This window comes from Nothobranchius furzeri, chromosome 2, assembly GCF_043380555.1.
Source record: "Nothobranchius furzeri strain GRZ-AD chromosome 2, NfurGRZ-RIMD1, whole genome shotgun sequence".
Taxonomy (NCBI): Eukaryota; Metazoa; Chordata; class Actinopteri; order Cyprinodontiformes; family Nothobranchiidae; genus Nothobranchius; species Nothobranchius furzeri.
This window is the reverse complement of record NC_091742.1, coordinates 4,062,118-4,078,512: the sequence shown is the minus strand read 5'-3', so window position 1 is coordinate 4,078,512 and position 16,395 is coordinate 4,062,118. Positions and strand designations below refer to the sequence as shown.

The window sequence follows — 16,395 nt, the reverse complement described above, 5'->3', positions numbered from 1 at the left end:
AATTTAAAAACATCTGTTTATGTAAATGAGCAGTGCAAATAAAAACATCCATATTTGCACTTTTTCAGTCGTTCACGTCATAGAAATCTTTAGAGTCTGAGATGAAGGAGGCTGCATCTCACTCGTTCTCTTGTCTTATTCAGCAGGCTTTCTCGGTTTTGTGCATGAGTTTCATTATCTGTCTAAAAAGTGGCTCAGATGTATTAAGCTGATTGATTTAAAGTCAAGTGTGATGACAAGTAACGGACAGCTTGACCCGTAAGTCACTTCCTGGTGAGCGCTGTCGAAAAACCAGTCCCCATGGAACTCTTGGTTCCGTGGAAGAATCTTTTGGTGATCCAGGTTTTATAGAAATTTGGTTATGATAAAACACACACACACACACACACACCCACACACACAACATAGATGATATCTATATTTAATTGTAGTGATTTTGTAGTGGACAGTTTTCATAAGAGCTCGTGTCTATTAGCTTAAAAACTTAACCAGATCAGGAAAATGTCCTCAGAAGTTGTTTTTCCAAAATTCCTTTTGCGCTGACATCAACATTTTAACGTGTTTAACAAAGCACAGTTTTAAGGCTAAGAGGCTCTGAAAGATGCTGTACAAATGTTTGACGTGGTTAAAATACAGATTAATAACAGAGGAACACAAATCCACCCATTCAGAAACTCTGAATAAACAATGCAGCTAGAAGAGTTAGTTAAATCAGCACTTTTTTCTGTGAGGTGGGACTTTATGGTGTAAATAATGAAGCCAGCCTATGTTTAGATCACAGACCATTACGTTGAAGTCCACCCATCCATTTTCTTCCGCTTATCTGGAGTTTGGTATTTCTCAGTGGAAATAAACTGACCCGAAACTTAATGTAGGATTTCTTTATTGAGTGTCGGCAGAAGCCCTGAACCTGCAGGGTGAGTCTTCTGTTAGTCAGCCGTGTTTCTATGCAGGAAAGTGAGTGAGAAAAGGAGACTGCTGAGGTGCAACAGGTGAAGATGGTTTTTCAGTCTCTGCACAGGAGATGATACCTTAGAACTCATAAAAGCTGCTCATCTCTCTGCAGGTAAAATGGTATTTAAGGAGCCGTTATCTTCTTCGCCTGCTCCCGTCTCTCCGGCGGTATCCTCTGATCTTTAGCAATTACCCCGTCTTCTCACCTTTATCGCCTCGTGTCTCACAGGGTTTTCTTTCCTCATGGCCACTTTGGTTGGACCAGCTCCGTTCCTTCAGCTTAGTCTTTTACATCTTTTTGCTTCTTATTATTTTTGTACTGTAATCTTGCCTTGTGTGGTCCTAAAACCGTATTTAGTACTAACAAATGTCACCAAATATAGATTATGTAAAAGGTGGCGTTAGCCACAACTTTGCCACCTGGTTCATGTATCACTAATTTGAAGACTTGAGTTTGCTTTTTAGCTAACTCAAAACTAAATGACCACAAAACTCTGTAATGTGATGCAGGAACAGATGCTCTCATCAGCAGGCTGGCGCAGTGATGGAATCACTTGTGTGTTCCAGCAGATCTCACCCCAGAGGAGAAGGCCCGAGGACTGGCCCGAGCCATCCGCAAACAGACCGGTGAGGTGAGGGAGCGCTGGGACCGTCTGAAGGGACATGTGGGCGGCTGGCAGGGTCAGGTGGAGCGAGCTTTGGATCGACTCCAGGACCTGCAGAGCTCCATGGACCAGCTGGACCTGCGGCTGACTCAGGCAGAGGAGGCCAAAGCCACCTGGCAGCCCGTCGGCGATCTGCTGATCGACTCTCTCCAGGACCACATTGAGAAAACTATAGTGAGTTTGAACACTTTTATTTCTGTTTTAGCATTTAGTAATGCAATCAGATCAACTAAAAAGTTCAGGTGCATCAGCAGGATGTGGAAATGTTCCCGAAATTGTTCAGAAAGAGTGAAATGTAGATGAGTCATCCCTTAATAATTTAGCAGCTGTTTGATCAAAGACTCTGTCTGTGTGCTGTAGCACAATCGCTACACTCTTTCTATTAGTAGTAAGTAAGTAAGTAACTTTATTTGTATAGCACCTCTCACAGACAAAAAGGTCACAAAGTGCTTCACAAGTTAAAAGGCAACAACATATAAATACAGTAAAATACAGCCACAATATACATAGTGTCAAATACAACCAATCCGAATGAGACTAAGTTTAAAATGCCTGGAGAAACAAATTGGTTTTAAGATTGCTCTTAAAAACATCAACTGAGTCGATTGAGCGTAAAGACAGAGGTAGCTCATTCCAGAGCCTAGGAGCGACGGCCTGGAATGAGCGATCTCCTCGTGTCCTGAACTGAGTACGTGGGACCATTAAAAGGTTTTGATCCAGTGATCTCAGCCTGCGAGAAGGCGTGTAATGGCAGAGCATGTCTCGAACATACAATGGAGCCAGACCATGCAGCGCTCTGAAAGTCAGCACAAGAATTTTAAAATTGATGCAAGATGAGATTGGAAGCCAATGAAGAGCTTTTAAAATGGGGGTAATGTGGGCCCTTCTGTTGTCACGGGTCAGAATTCTAGCTGCACAATTCTGGACTTGTTGTAAGCGGGACAGCTCTTTTTTGTTTAGACAAGAAAATAAACTATTACAGTAGTCTAAACGGGATGATGTAAACACACGAATAATCAACTCAAGATCAACTTTAGACACCATTGTTCTGAGTTTAGAAATTTCTCTCAAGTGGTAAAAACAGTTTCTAGTTAACTGCTTTGAGTGATGTTCAAGAGACATTCCCTTGTCAAAGAAAACTCCAAGGTTTCTAAGGGTAGGTTTTACAGACAAACTCAGATCACCTAACTGCTGGTGAATCCCTGGAACAGCATTATCGGGGGCAATCACCAGTACTTCAGTTTTGTCTGAGTTCAGCCGTAAGGCATTTGCACCGAGCCACTGTTTGATTCGCTCAAAACAAGATAATAGAGAATGCAATTTTTTAACCTCAGAAGGCTTGAAAGAACAATACAGCTGAAGATCATCAGCAAAGAGATGATAGGAAACATCATTGGCAAACTCCTGGATTAGGTTTCCTAAAGGAAGGATGTACAACAAGAACAAAACCGGGCCCAAAACTGAGCCCTGGGGTACTCCACACCGTAGATCAGTTGGGTCAGACAGGATCTGGTTGACTGAGACACTTAGGCTTCTCCCGAATAAATAGGATGTAAACCACGCCAGGACCGAACCTGACAACCCAACCAACTTGCGGAGCCTACTCAGCAAGATCTCATGGTTAACCGTGTCGAATGCGGACGAAAGGTCTAGCAAAACTAGGACTATTAGCTTCACTCTCTTTGAGGATGTCCATGGTTTAGTGATATTTTTACATTTATACACACTTTTCATCATTTTTTTTCCTGAAGAGGACATCCATGAAACAAGACATCAAGTTAACAAGCAGAAAAAAGATAAGGAGGAATGAATGATTCACAGGTTGCACAAGGAAGCACTACCACGTTAATGTTCCTTCTGTTACTGTACGCCTCACAAGATTGAGTGTGTGTGTGTGTGTGTGTGTGTTTGTGTGTGCGTGTGTGTGCGCGCGTGCGTGTGTGTGTGTGTGCGCGCGCGTGTGTGATGAACACTTAAATTTCCATCAATGTTGAGAGTTAAAATTTTCCCTCCAGGCCTTCAGGGAGGAGATCACACCCCTCAGTCAGGACGTCCGGGTCGTCAACGAGCTCGCTGCTGAGCTCACGCCGCTGGACATCCAGCTGTCGTCCACAGCCTCCAGACAACTGGACCAACTCAACATGAGATGGAAGTTTCTACAGGTAAATCCTCCCACCTATTAAGCTTCTTTGACCAGGAATACAGAAAAATTGAAGAAAATCAGAGAATAATAGTAAAATAAACAAAAAAAAAATGCTAATCTTCAGTATTCCTGTTGTTAAAATTCTAATAAACAGGAAAAGCGTTGGGTATGTTATTAAAAACCTAAACTTTAGCTCTTTTTATTTTTATTTTTTCTTTCTAATCAAACATAAATGACCCAACTACCTCTCACTTCTCACTTCTCCTGCAACTGCTTAGCCGAATAGGCGAAAACAGATAAAATACAGAAAAATGGGTTTAACTTTGGGGAAACTTCAAATCTACGCTCTTACACATTCAAATAGTCAATATCTGCAGCATTTTCTATATAATTGCTCATTATAAACATTTTCTTTAAGCATCTTGTCCACTTTTTTCTGTCTTCTGGATATTTTTCCTCCTTTTCTGTCAATATGCTGTCTGTACTATTTAGTCAGCGTTGTCCCTCCAGCTCTGTTTCACTCAAACACAACTCTGTGTTTAAAGCAACACTTTGTCGCTGCTCTCACCGCACACTGAATTCATACTCGTCTCTTCCCTACAAGCCTGATGGTCTTGGTCTGATCCGGCGTGGAACCCGCTGAGCGTTTCTCAGGGTGGAACGTGTCTTACTCTGAAGGGAAATCCATCTCTTTACTCATCATCACAGGAGAAGAAAATGAAAGGTGGTTTTACAAAGACACAGCAAGAACACACCTAAGATGAAAGGTGGTTTGTTGTGAATTAGGAGCTGAAATCCCACAAGTTTGTGTTTCTGTGAGTAGTTCACAGATTTTAGAGGTTATTTTAGACAACAATTATCAACTTGCAGTATGTGTAAATCAGATGATCCGCAAAGCCGAAATAGCCACAAATAATCGGACCTGACTTGTTTTTTTAGTTTTTTTTTCTCTTTAAACTGGCTTTTTGTCCAGAGTGCCATTCCTGTTGTGTCTGCTTGAAGGAAGACTAATAGCAGCTTCAGTGACGTCATATTAAATGAAAGACAGATTCCCCCATGACAATCTTATTTCAGGTAAAATAGCTGCGCACGTTGCCAGAAGAGTGCATCAAAATAATTTACAGTTCTATTCTGAGGAAAACAGACATTTATAAAAAAAAAAGTCATTACTTTTTTAAGTGTGACAATGCCGCAGGGGAAATCTGTCGGGCTGGGCTAAATTGTGGTTCTCTGATGTGTCCCATGAGCACAACAGACGGCCATTAATGGCCCTTTTTTGCCATTAGAGTGATCATAACTCAGACACCGAGGCAGAGTAGGAGCGCTGCTCGTTTTTGTTCATTCTCTTTTGTTTCAGCCTACAGGAAGGCAGCAGCTCCTCTAATAAGCCTGGTCTGACTGTGCAGTTTGATGATTTAGTTTCATATGCAGACAGTCACCATCTGTCTTGCTGTGGTGTGGTGGACATGAAAAGCATTAGTGGCTGACCCTGGCCTTTCTGTGGCCATTACTGGATGCTGTGTGTGGACGTCTGTGATCTTGCTGTCATCGCCCTTAAAGTAGCTGCAGGGATGCGCAATCCTATGTGTCATGGACAACCAATACTGTGCTGCCAGGTAAAAGCAGGAAAAAACATGCAATAAAGCAAGCAAACAGGCGCGTACAGCAGAGTACAGGTGTGCTATCCAGGATGTCGATGCACAGCGTTCAAAGGAGTTCTGCGGTGAATGATTGACCAAGCATGGAGCTTCATATAAACTGCTCCAAACCGTTTCTATTCTGAAATAGATATTTTGCCCATTTTGAATAATATTTCAGATATAAATGCACCTGCTTACCTCTAAATATTTTCTGCTTTCAATCTGAAACATCTTGTCTGCTTCCCATGACGCTGGATGCTGCTTGTCACCTGCATGCATGTGCATCACGCCCACTATAATCTAATTGTGCTTTCAGAGTTGTTATATTTGCTGTATTCCTTTTATACTGGAGATGATTTAGTGGGGGGGTCGACTGAAGTTAATGAATTTAGGGCTATGACTCTGATTGTGTTTTACTTAGAGCTTTAAAACTCCCACGCTTTCCATTTCTAACCTGTAGGTCTTCATTAAAACATGATTGTTGCATCTCTGTCAAACAAAAAGATGCCACTTTTATGGTTTAAGTGTTATAATAATAATAAAAACAAACATGACTTTGTTTTTTAGGATGCTCTTTGTTGTATGTAACTGGTTACTGATTGGAGCTGATTTAAAATTTCATGAGAAAAACAATATTTTAAAGCTCTTATGGTGAATCTGCAAGGTTTTCAATGCAAACATGGTCATGGAACACTCACCCCTCTCCTCTGGTATCTTCCCTGAGACACTTCTGCCGGAACTAGAGACTCGTGAGGCCGGAGGAAACAAGATAGTGCTAAACACCAGTCGCTGTTCTATGTCCAAACATCTTGTCCGTGACTTCAAATGGTGTTTTTCTTTTTGGGACTCTGGTAGTTTGTCCTAAAGTTGAAGTGGTAGCAGCTGGCTGTTTCTCCTCTGATATTATTGAGCAGTGAACCTCTCACACCAGTGGTGTTATCTTGCTAAATGCGTGAGTGCGTAATGAATGGAGGACCTGGAGTTTTAATCTAGAGCTAAAAATAACACAAACTTTTATGTTTACGTTATCACCACACTAAGGTGAAATCATGAAAAGTCAACTTGAAAATGTTGGAAAAGTTCTCATTTCAATGTATTTATGTTTATGTTTATGTATTTAGTAGACGGTTTTGTCCAAAGCGACAGGTGATAATCAAGCCGGCAGGTTGCCCTTGAGGCTAACAACAAACGCTATTCAGTCAATCCTAGGTGGCAGCAAGACAGAATAATGAATCATTTTAATAAATGAAAGAGGAAAGCGAACAAGGAGTGAGCAGTAGAGTGGGAGACGGGTGCAGGGAGGGTACTAGTTTAGAAGATGCTCTCGGAAGAACAGGGTCTTCAAGAGTTTCTTGAAAATCGACAAGGAAGCCCTTGCTCTGGTAGTGCTTGGTAGGTCATTCCACATTTGTGGAACGACACGTGAAAAGAGTCTGAATTGTTCTGAACGTGGTGTAGGCACTGCTAGCCGACCATACCTTGATGACCGGAGTGGCCGGGCCATGATGTAAGCCTTTGCAAGAGGATTCAGGTAGATGGGAGCTGTACCATCTCGGACTTTGTATGCAAGTGTTGGCAGCTAGCGGTAGCCAGTGGAGATCAATGAACAGAGGGATGACGTGTGCTCTTTTAGGCCTTTTGAAGACCAGATGCGACGCTACATTCTGGATCATTTGAAGAGGTCTCACAGTACAGGCTGGAAGACCAGTTAGAAGGGCATTGCAGTAATCGAGGCGGGAGATGACAGTAGATTGCGCGAGGAGCTGGGTGGCATATTGTGTTGGGTATGGTCTGATCTTTCGTATGTTATACAGCGTGAAGGGGCATGAACGAGCACCAGAGGCAATGTGATCTTTAGAGGTCAGCTGGTCATCAATCACAACACCAAAGTTTCAAACTGCCTTTGAAGGAGCCAGAGGCAGGGAATCATTTTGGATTGAGATATTGTGCCGTATGGATGGTTTTGCTGGGATGACAAGTAATTCCTTTTAAGAGAAGTTGAGTTGGAGATGGTGGGATTTCATCCATCTTGATATGTCGGAAAGACAGTCCGAAATTCGTGCAGAGACTGGGAGGTCAAACGACGGGAATGACTGGAAGAGCTGGGTGTTGTTGGCATAGCAGTGGTAGGAGAAGCCATGTGATCGAATGATCTCACCCAGTGAGGTGGTATATATGGCAAAGAGAAGAAGTCCTAGTACAGAACCCTGGGGGACTCCTGTTGCAAGATGTATAAAAATAGATTTACAGTACAGGCCTAAAGTTTGGACACACCTTCTCCTTCAATGTGTTTTCTTTATTTTCATGACCATGACCATTTACAAAGGGGCCAACAAATGCTAAACACTTCTGGGAACCTGTTGGGAAACCATTTCAGGTGACTACCTCTTGAAACTCATCAAGAGAATACCAAGAGTGTGCAAAGCAGCAATCGGAGCAAAGGGTGGCTTTTTTTTTTGAAGAAAATAAATATAAAACAGTATTCAGTCATTTCACCTTTTTTTGTTTAAGTACATAACTCCACATGTGTTCATTCATAGTTTTGATGCCTTCAGTGAGAATCTACCAATGAAATGGTCATGAAAATAAAGACAACACAGGTGTGTTCAAACTTCTGGTCTGTACTGTATAAGATAAAGGAAAACATTAATATAGGCCTGTTTCCACTATCGGGACTCCTGGGTAATTTTACTGAACTTTGACGGGATGCGCATCTGAAAAGACCCTTTTTTTAGGCCATTTCAGGGACTATTTCAACTGGGGTATGTACTTAGAAATAGCCTGGTAGATTTGCTGAATGGGTCTTGTGGTTAGCTCATGCTGATTGATTGTTACTCAGTTGGAAATGACATCGGCAGACTTTGCCAAACAACCAGCATTTGAAAAATTGGAGAAGTTACTGGTGAAAATGTACAAATGGAAGGGAAAGAAACTAAGCACCAATAATTCTTTAAAATAGCCATTTCTAAACTTCCGAGTCCAAAAATACAACAGAAATCTCAAAACAACCTTATAAATGATCCTGCTTTGCGTTCTCCTAGAGCTCTGTGAGAAACGGCTTTCTTATGGTCATTAAATGCCACTTTTTACATCAACCAGCTGCTCTCTTAACATGCCCCCTGATCGGCATATATATGACATACTTTCATTATTAAAGGCTTTAGCTGTGTGGGCTCCTTTTGGCGCTCATCAGTGACGTCACTCACTGCCCAAATGATCGCGATATGCTGACATCTTAGCAAATTCCTAAGATGCACAAAGGCATTGTCCCTGTCACTGTCCCCGCCTCCAGAAATGTCCTGGAACTCCTCAGTGGAAACACAGCTAATTATCTGAGTACAGTGATCACCATAGGCTTCGATGAGCAGCAAGACTCAGACCACTGCTGTGTGAAAATTCTGTGGGGTTGAGTTTGCAGCATGCAGTTTCCCTCCAGCCATGCCTGCCATGTTGTCTCATAATAACAGATACCGTTTGTGATGCGTACAGAAAGCAGTTTCGCAGCTGGACAAGGCATATTTGTCAAACCTGACAAGTGTTGCTGTATGCCGCTGACTTTGCGGTTGTCGATTTGTCCCGGTAAATCCACACGGTTGGCACAGATGCTCAGTCGTACGATGATTGATGCCTGATCACATCTCCTTTCTCGCTGAGGTCAGCCAAACACAGACCAGAGGCTTGGGTTTCTTGTAGATTGGTCAACATTGTGTAGACGTGTGAGGAAGATTTCATGTTGTTTCATTCATTACTCAGTCAGAGAGGTCAAAACTCTCGTCAGCTCACTTGAGGAAGAAGAGCTGCTCAGTCGGAGGCAAAATCAGGATTGTGAAAGTCAGCGAAGCAGATCAGAGCAAATTAGTGAGCAGCAGAGACAAGAGTACTTGGGAAAATATGAAACTTTATGTTTTTCTGTTTATAAAAGAAAGTAATGCATTCTTAAATTTACTGTAACATAGAATAGACACTTACTTCCAATGGAGGAACGTTCTGGAGTAATATGGAAAACCCAATTCCTTCTTAATTGCTCTGAGATTGAATTCATTCCAACCATGACATGAAGTCCAGCCAATGTGCTCACATCCTCCCATCTCACTTTCCTCCGTGTGTGTGTGTGTGTGTGTGTGTGTGTGTGTGTGTGTGTGCGTGTGTGTGCGTGTGTGTGCGTGCGTGCGTGTGTGTGCGTGTGTGTGTGTGTTACAGGTAGCAGTTGAGGAAAGACTCAAACTCCTGCGGGAAGCGCACAGAGACTTCGGCCCCTCCTCCCAACATTTCCTCTCCAGTGAGTATAGTTACCTCTCATGTGAGCAGGAAAAGGGGCGACCCTTGGATTGATTCCACCGAGTTTCACAGTTTCACACCCTCCCTTTCCTTTCCTGTTTCACAGACACGAAAAATTCAGTGACTACTCACACACACACACATTAGTCTGAAGAGGCATTTAAAATAGTAAATTTACTGGCCAGTCAGCTCCTCTTGCTTCGTCATTAGCAGAGAAGGAAGAGTTGGAGGCAAATACAAGCATGAAAAAATCTGTTCCTGACTTTTTAATCATCATCCAGCCATCAGCGTACTTCCTGCTCCTCCTCGGACAAGAAGACAAAAAGTTGCGTGTGTGGTCGGCGTCAAAGACACTCTCAAACTCCCTAAGCAAGCTCAGACCAGACAGTAATCTCCTCATATCTCTGTGTCGCTATCTCCTCCATCACACATCCACTCCCATTACACCAGTAGCTTAGCATTCCCTCAGGGATCACTAAAATGCTGCATTCTTATCTCACCCCATCCGTCTCGCATCTCTCTCTCTATCACTCTTCATCTCTCCATCGGAGTTGTGTCACGTGTGGGGACATTTTTACTGCCTATTGCTGTGAAATATGCCCACTTTTTTCCAGCTCTGCAGCAGATTTAGGAAAAACTTTGTATGTTATTGTGGAAATTTTAAATGCTGAACTTATTTCATGTGGAGCTTCGAACAGTCATGCTTTTAAAGATGTTGATTCAATTCAAGAGTTTTTGAGTTGATTTTTTTCTGTCTGCAGCATCTGTACAGCTCCCGTGGCAACGAGCAGTTTCTCAGAATAAGGTTCCTTATTACATCAAGTAAGTAACAAGGAATTGTGTGTGTTTATGTCTGTTACACAAGGGTGGACATGTGTTAATGTTTTCTGTAAAAACGTCTTTTTAACACTCCATTTCTTGTTTTAGACATTCATGTCTATGGTTTTAAACATTGTTATAAACATTATTAGAGCATCAGGGCCTGACTTTTGGTGCAGCGAAAGATGAGAAAACAGAGAATTATGTGAAGTGGAGTATTTGTTTTAGTTTTCTTTGGTTCTACGACGTTTTCCATCTGGAGTTGTTATTGTGTAAATGAAATCTCTGCTTCTGCTGTTAGATCCCCATTGTTGTGTTGATTTTTCACCTGCAGGTGTCACTTTTTAGCCGATTTAATTTTATACATAAATTAATACTCAGTTCATGGTTCGTGCACATTCCTCAGCATAAACACCCGTATCCGTTTCAGCTATCTGAACTGAAACCTTTTCAGCCTGGAGGTTTCTTTCAGCTCTGGGTTGTTGTGTTTCTACTAAAACCAGTAAAATGCTATTTAAAGGCACTGATTGGCTTCACACTGAAACGCTCCATAAGACAGTTTTGCAACATTCATACGAAATAATTGGTTTTGCTCACAGCTCCCCAAATTGTCCCACATTCTTTCATTTTTGGACAAAATTAAAAGCTACTGAGAAACATTGCAGACACACCTACCGACATTTTTGAGATAAATCTTTTCATCATGTTCAAAATAGACATGAGAGCCATTGAGTTATATGAGGAAATTGAGAACTCTTTCAAATGTTTTGGAACACTTTTGAAACTCCCAATTAGTCACAGTTTGACCTACAACTTAGAGGTCTGAAGTCGTAAAGTAAAGCTGCTGATGTGTGTTGCTTCTCCTTTTTCAGCTGTAACGTGTTACCTTTAGTCTGACGACAGGTAGCTCTGGCAAAAGAAAAACAAAGTGGGATTCCTGCACCTTATGACCTTATGCCGCCTGCTTAAATCCCAGGAAAGCTTACGCAAGTCTGCTAACTGCAGCTAGAATCTTTTCAGTTTCTCCTAAATCAGGTCAAAATCAGGTTTTTGTTTACACAGAAGTTGCAGCTTTTCAAAAATGTCAGCTGCTACCTAGCCTGCTCTCATTTATATAGATTTGTTTAGCTGGCAGTAGGAGGAATCTGAGTCTTTTTCTTCTCACTTCTTTCTGTTAAACTGTTGTTGCTGCTCAACTTTTTCCATGTTACAGCCCACAATAAAAGCTTCACTCATCAAAATTTTAGTGACAGTAACCCAAAAGTTGACTTAATTATGTTTTTTGTTGAATTTGTAAGTACGTTTGAACCCCAACCTGGGAAAATGGGATTTGGGTGCATAGTTGGGATTGTTTTAAAGGTGTGGTTGACAGAAAAAAACATTATTTTAATGTTTTTATGATAATAATCAGTCACTCTGAGTTTTTCATGTAGGCTGAACATGAAAATAGTCTCCTACACCTATCTCCTGCATTAGCTTCTGATAGAAAATTACAGAGAAACTCTGGGATTTGAAAATCCTCACAGATCTACATCACACTGTGAGCTAGCATTCATGGACTCACCCATCTTGACTCACGACGAGGAAGGCTGTTGTTGTTTTTATTGTTCGAGAATTGGCAGCGTATGTCTCGGCTAGTTCATGCTAACCATTAGCATTAGCAACGGCACCACGCAGCAGAACTCCTCCATGCTTGTGTTATTTGTGGAGATAAAACATCAACATTGCAAGTCAGTGGTAGAGTCGTGTTGCTGTTATCCAATCCGAGGCAAGATGTCTAAATATCAGGAAATAAGATTCCAAAACCTGCCGTCTGAGGCTCAGCTGTGATGTGAGCAAAGTTTAGCCCTCCGCGAGAATGACTTACAAGGCATTCATTCCTACTAGAGACCACTGCAAATGTATTAATTGAACAAGTAAACCACTACTTTAAAGGGGTTTTACACACAATCTTCCTGTTCCTGCGCTCTGAGTAATGATCTGAAATGTAAACCTCAAGCAGATCAGACAAAAGTATAGAACAGTTAGTGAATATTGCCACATCGCTAGGGTTTATTATCTTTGCAGAAAAATGTAGATTTTATCTTTCCACTCACAAAATCATAGATTTTAGCCCTAAAAGTTATCCTAGAACTTCTTGTGTTTGTGCCTGCAGCTCAGCTTTGGAGGCAATCAGAGATTAAAGCCAGCCAGCCAGCCGGTAACTCACAGAACAGGCTTCTTCCTTTTAGAGCAAAACCACAGCCTCTGATCACAGATGTGCCCAGCCAGTGAACCTACAGCTCTCTCTGCACACAAACACAACATGTGCTGTTTTGGACAAAACAATCCACACAAAACTCTGCTGTTGTGATGCATACGCTCACGCTTGGCTGCATAAGCGTGAAGATGCAGACGAAGTCCAACTGGAATGAAGCTTCGACTCCATAACCCTCTGTGAGCCTTCGCCATATGCTCTGCAGGTCCCTCCATGTGGACGATTTTCAGAGATGTCTGTGTAAATCTTGAAAACAGAAAGATGATAAAGCTGTTTTCTTACAGCTGATGTACGCCTCTGTTTGGGGCTTTCTTAAAACATTTAAATACCCTGCAGTGTGTTTTCCTCCTCCTTTACATGCAAATCTACAGTATACACCAGCCTGCCCCCCTCTCATAAAAATCCACTTATTTTCCCGCCTGAACAGAATTCTGAATCCATCTTCACGGCTCGCTTTCGGCTCTGCCGCGTTCTTGGGATTCCTGACACATTCATTCCCCTGAACTCCTCGTCTTCTCTTCCATCCTTTTTTCGTGCTGTGCTGCTCTCTTCCAGGTGACAATGGCCCCCTGATTAAAATTAGGCCTTTTTCGGCCCCCTGTATGGAGGAGTTCAGATGACAAGATGAAATCAAATGGATTCATGAGCGCCGGGTGAATAATACCTCACGCCGACTACGCCAAGCTCAGCCCCATTTCACATAACGTGGACAATGTGTCTCTCTGAATGTTTAGTTTGAGAAGTTTTAAGTCTGAAATCGTCTGCGGTGTCATTTAAAGGCTGTAATAAAGAAGGAACACGTTTCCAAAGAATAATAACAAAAGAGTCAGGGGGAAAGCGATGCCAGCCAGAGAGAGGCATCAGGTGGTGAAAGCAGGTATATTTCACCTGTCGCCGACTCTTCGTGATAAGCCTACCAAGCTGCTGTCAGTAGGAGGAGAAAAAAACCTTCCTGAAGTCTTCCTCTTTCTCTCTCCTATATTTCACCATTTTCCTTTCCATGGTGTTTCCAGACATGCTTAGACTCAGTCATCTTCCCACTCATGATTATTCATGCTGGCTTCTGAGCGCGTGACAATGACAAACTCCCACCAGCCAAGGAAATGTTTCGTCAGTCGGCTGCTGTCTGTGTTTAAATTAGTGTTTTGAACTTTGGCCATGCAGAGAATGTGGATGTTTCTGTCAAGAAACACGATGATTTTCTTTCTCTGCTCCTAGAAGAAGTATAGGTGTATAGAGGAGGTGTATTTGTGTTTATGTTGTAATGTAAGGGGAATCATTTTATCCTTCTACGATCCACATTAATGTTAGCCTAGTGAACTAGACCAAATTCTTGCTTTGCAATGTTTGGTCTAGGCATGCTCCATTGGAACCTCCGCAGCTCCTACCAGGACTCTGGCTAGCCAATCACAGCTCTCTAGAGGGGTTTCAAACACATAAAGAGCTGTGATTGGTCCATAATGGTGGGCCAATCATAGTGCTCTATCTGCTTAGTGAACAAATCACAGAGATTATCCGCTTTGTGGGCCAATCAGGGCACTCTATATGCCTGGTGGGTGGGATGATGCAACACTGTGAAACAAGAGTATGTCACATTCATTGTCCAGTGGAATGCGGAGATCATTTGAAAGACAACGGTAGAACCCGCCCCACAACCAAGAGCCGTCAATGGAGCATGGCCAGACTAAATTATACATTTATTTAGTCTGGCTTGCCAGGCTACATTAATGTGTCACATTGATGATTGGTTACCAGGCCTTTCCACTAGACGCGTAAGCTTCACGTAACGTCAGCGAAGCGTAGTACGCAGCAATTGGCTTCTGTCACAGTGGATAGGTGTGTTTAAACTCTAATTTTCTACGTGCTACGCTTCCAGATCGCATCAAGCTCAGTAGTTCAGATCAGGTCAGGCGGAAAGTCAAACACAAACGCGTTATAAAACGTTACCTGTGAAACCTCCAGCTGAGGTAAACGGAACAGAAAATTAACTACAGACCTTTTTGGACACACGCTGCCTCTTTCTCCTTGCTTGTTTTCACATGAACTGCCAAAATCGTGCGTGGTCTTTCAATTATTTTGTGACCTTGCAGGACCTGCTGCATGGAGCACATTTGCTGCCGTTTTGTGTTTGACACGCTGCCGCTGGGAAGGGAGCTAGCGGGTAAATTGGTTTATGACATTACGTGCCAATTGTACATCTAGTGCAGTGGACCTCAGTGGTGGCCAGCGGGCCACATCTGGCCCATAAGACCTTTCCTCCTGGACCCCCTACTCTTTGGACCCTAGCTCCCCTCAGCTGGGGTACTTTGAAGTTTAGCAGCAAACTTCATGTCCCAAATATCAGTAAGTGTTTACGTTCCCCAAAAACTCAGGATAATGTCTTGACCTTATTCAACGGCATCTCTAAAAGTCAGAAACAATATTTACCGATCTTAACACCCAACAGCTTCACGGCAGCTGATCGTTTTATTTTTAAGAAATCGACATAAAAATAACATTTTCATGCAGACATTAAAGCCACTGACAGACATAAAGAATATAGGATTTAGAGAAATAAAAGGAAGGATTGACAGCTGCGAAGCGTTTGCGGCTGCTGCTTGGCTTTAGTCTGGGATTGGAGATAAAAGCCACAGAGATGAGCAGCACTTTAAAGGACAGGTTTATCACTTTCAAGTTAACAACAGCCTGTGATCACAGATGTTCTCATCCAGTGGAGCTGTCAGGTTCACTTCAAACAGACTCTGGTGTGTTTAAATTCAGGCAGGCTGCTTCCAGAGTTACGTGCCCACTCAAGAGTTAGCTAAGAAAAAACAAACAGACTGGAACATCATTTGGGTTCCATTTATTTTTAGTTTAGAAGACAAAAATACCAACTATGTGATTTTATGACACTAAAGAGAAATTCTGTTTATAAGAGTGTTGTTAAGATGTTGAGCCAGCTATGATTCACAAATGAATGAGTGAAAAATATCACCCCAGTCATGTCGTATCAGGACGTCTAGCCTTTACAGACATCTGGATTTTGGTGAGAACTGTATTCAACCAAGGAGCAGTGTGAAATCCATCCGTTTCCTATTTTATGTATGACTGCAATCTACGATAGCAGCCCTTACAGAGGCTAGTGTACTTGTAGCAACAGTTTTCTGAGAGATGGAGTGTACGATTCACTGACAGAAGAGTGAGCTGCTGATAGGTCTCTCGTGGGGAGCCTTTTTGTGCTTGTGTGTGTGTGTGTGTGTTTAGAAACTTTCCAAGAACAACCTTCTCAATGCTTCTGTGTACTGGGCCATCTGGTGCAGTGGTTAGACTGAAGATGATTGTACCGAACCACTTTTAATGATAAAAGAGCTTCTTTCTAGACTGGCAAGTAGACCTGAATCCTGCCTCAATATTTATTCAAAATGTTCTCTAATCGCATCAAGTCTGTGCAGTTTAAACGAAGCATCAGTCTATTTAAGGTGCACTGGATGACCTTCCTGAAGCAGTTTTACCATATTGTTTGAAATGCCCTTCACATACTGATGGCAACCAAAAAAAAATACTTTTTTTCCAAAAATAAATAAATAATTTTTATTACCTCTAAAATGTACAATACTGGATAAATCTCATCCAACCATTTTGAATTGTGTGTCCAATATA

The 16,395-nt window shown here is 42.1% G+C and overlaps 1 protein-coding gene across 13 annotated transcripts in view; it reads left to right on the top strand.

Annotated features, from left to right (window-relative positions):
- utrn (utrophin) overlaps nucleotides 1-16,395 on the top strand; it is a 208,672-nt gene that overhangs the window by 139,800 nt on the left and 52,477 nt on the right. For 11 of the 13 annotated variants that reach the window (XM_015947254.3, XM_015947261.3, XM_015947257.3 and 8 more), the window contains 4 exons: nucleotides 1,522-1,793; nucleotides 3,635-3,781; nucleotides 9,603-9,681; nucleotides 10,442-10,502. In XM_015947254.3, coding sequence (XP_015802740.3) covers nucleotides 1,522-1,793; nucleotides 3,635-3,781; nucleotides 9,603-9,681; nucleotides 10,442-10,502 — 559 coding nt within the window. The remainder of the gene's footprint in view (nucleotides 1-1,521; nucleotides 1,794-3,634; nucleotides 3,782-9,602; nucleotides 9,682-10,441; nucleotides 10,503-16,395) is intronic. The other 2 variants (XM_015947253.3, XM_054747937.2) reach the window with 1 other exon arrangement.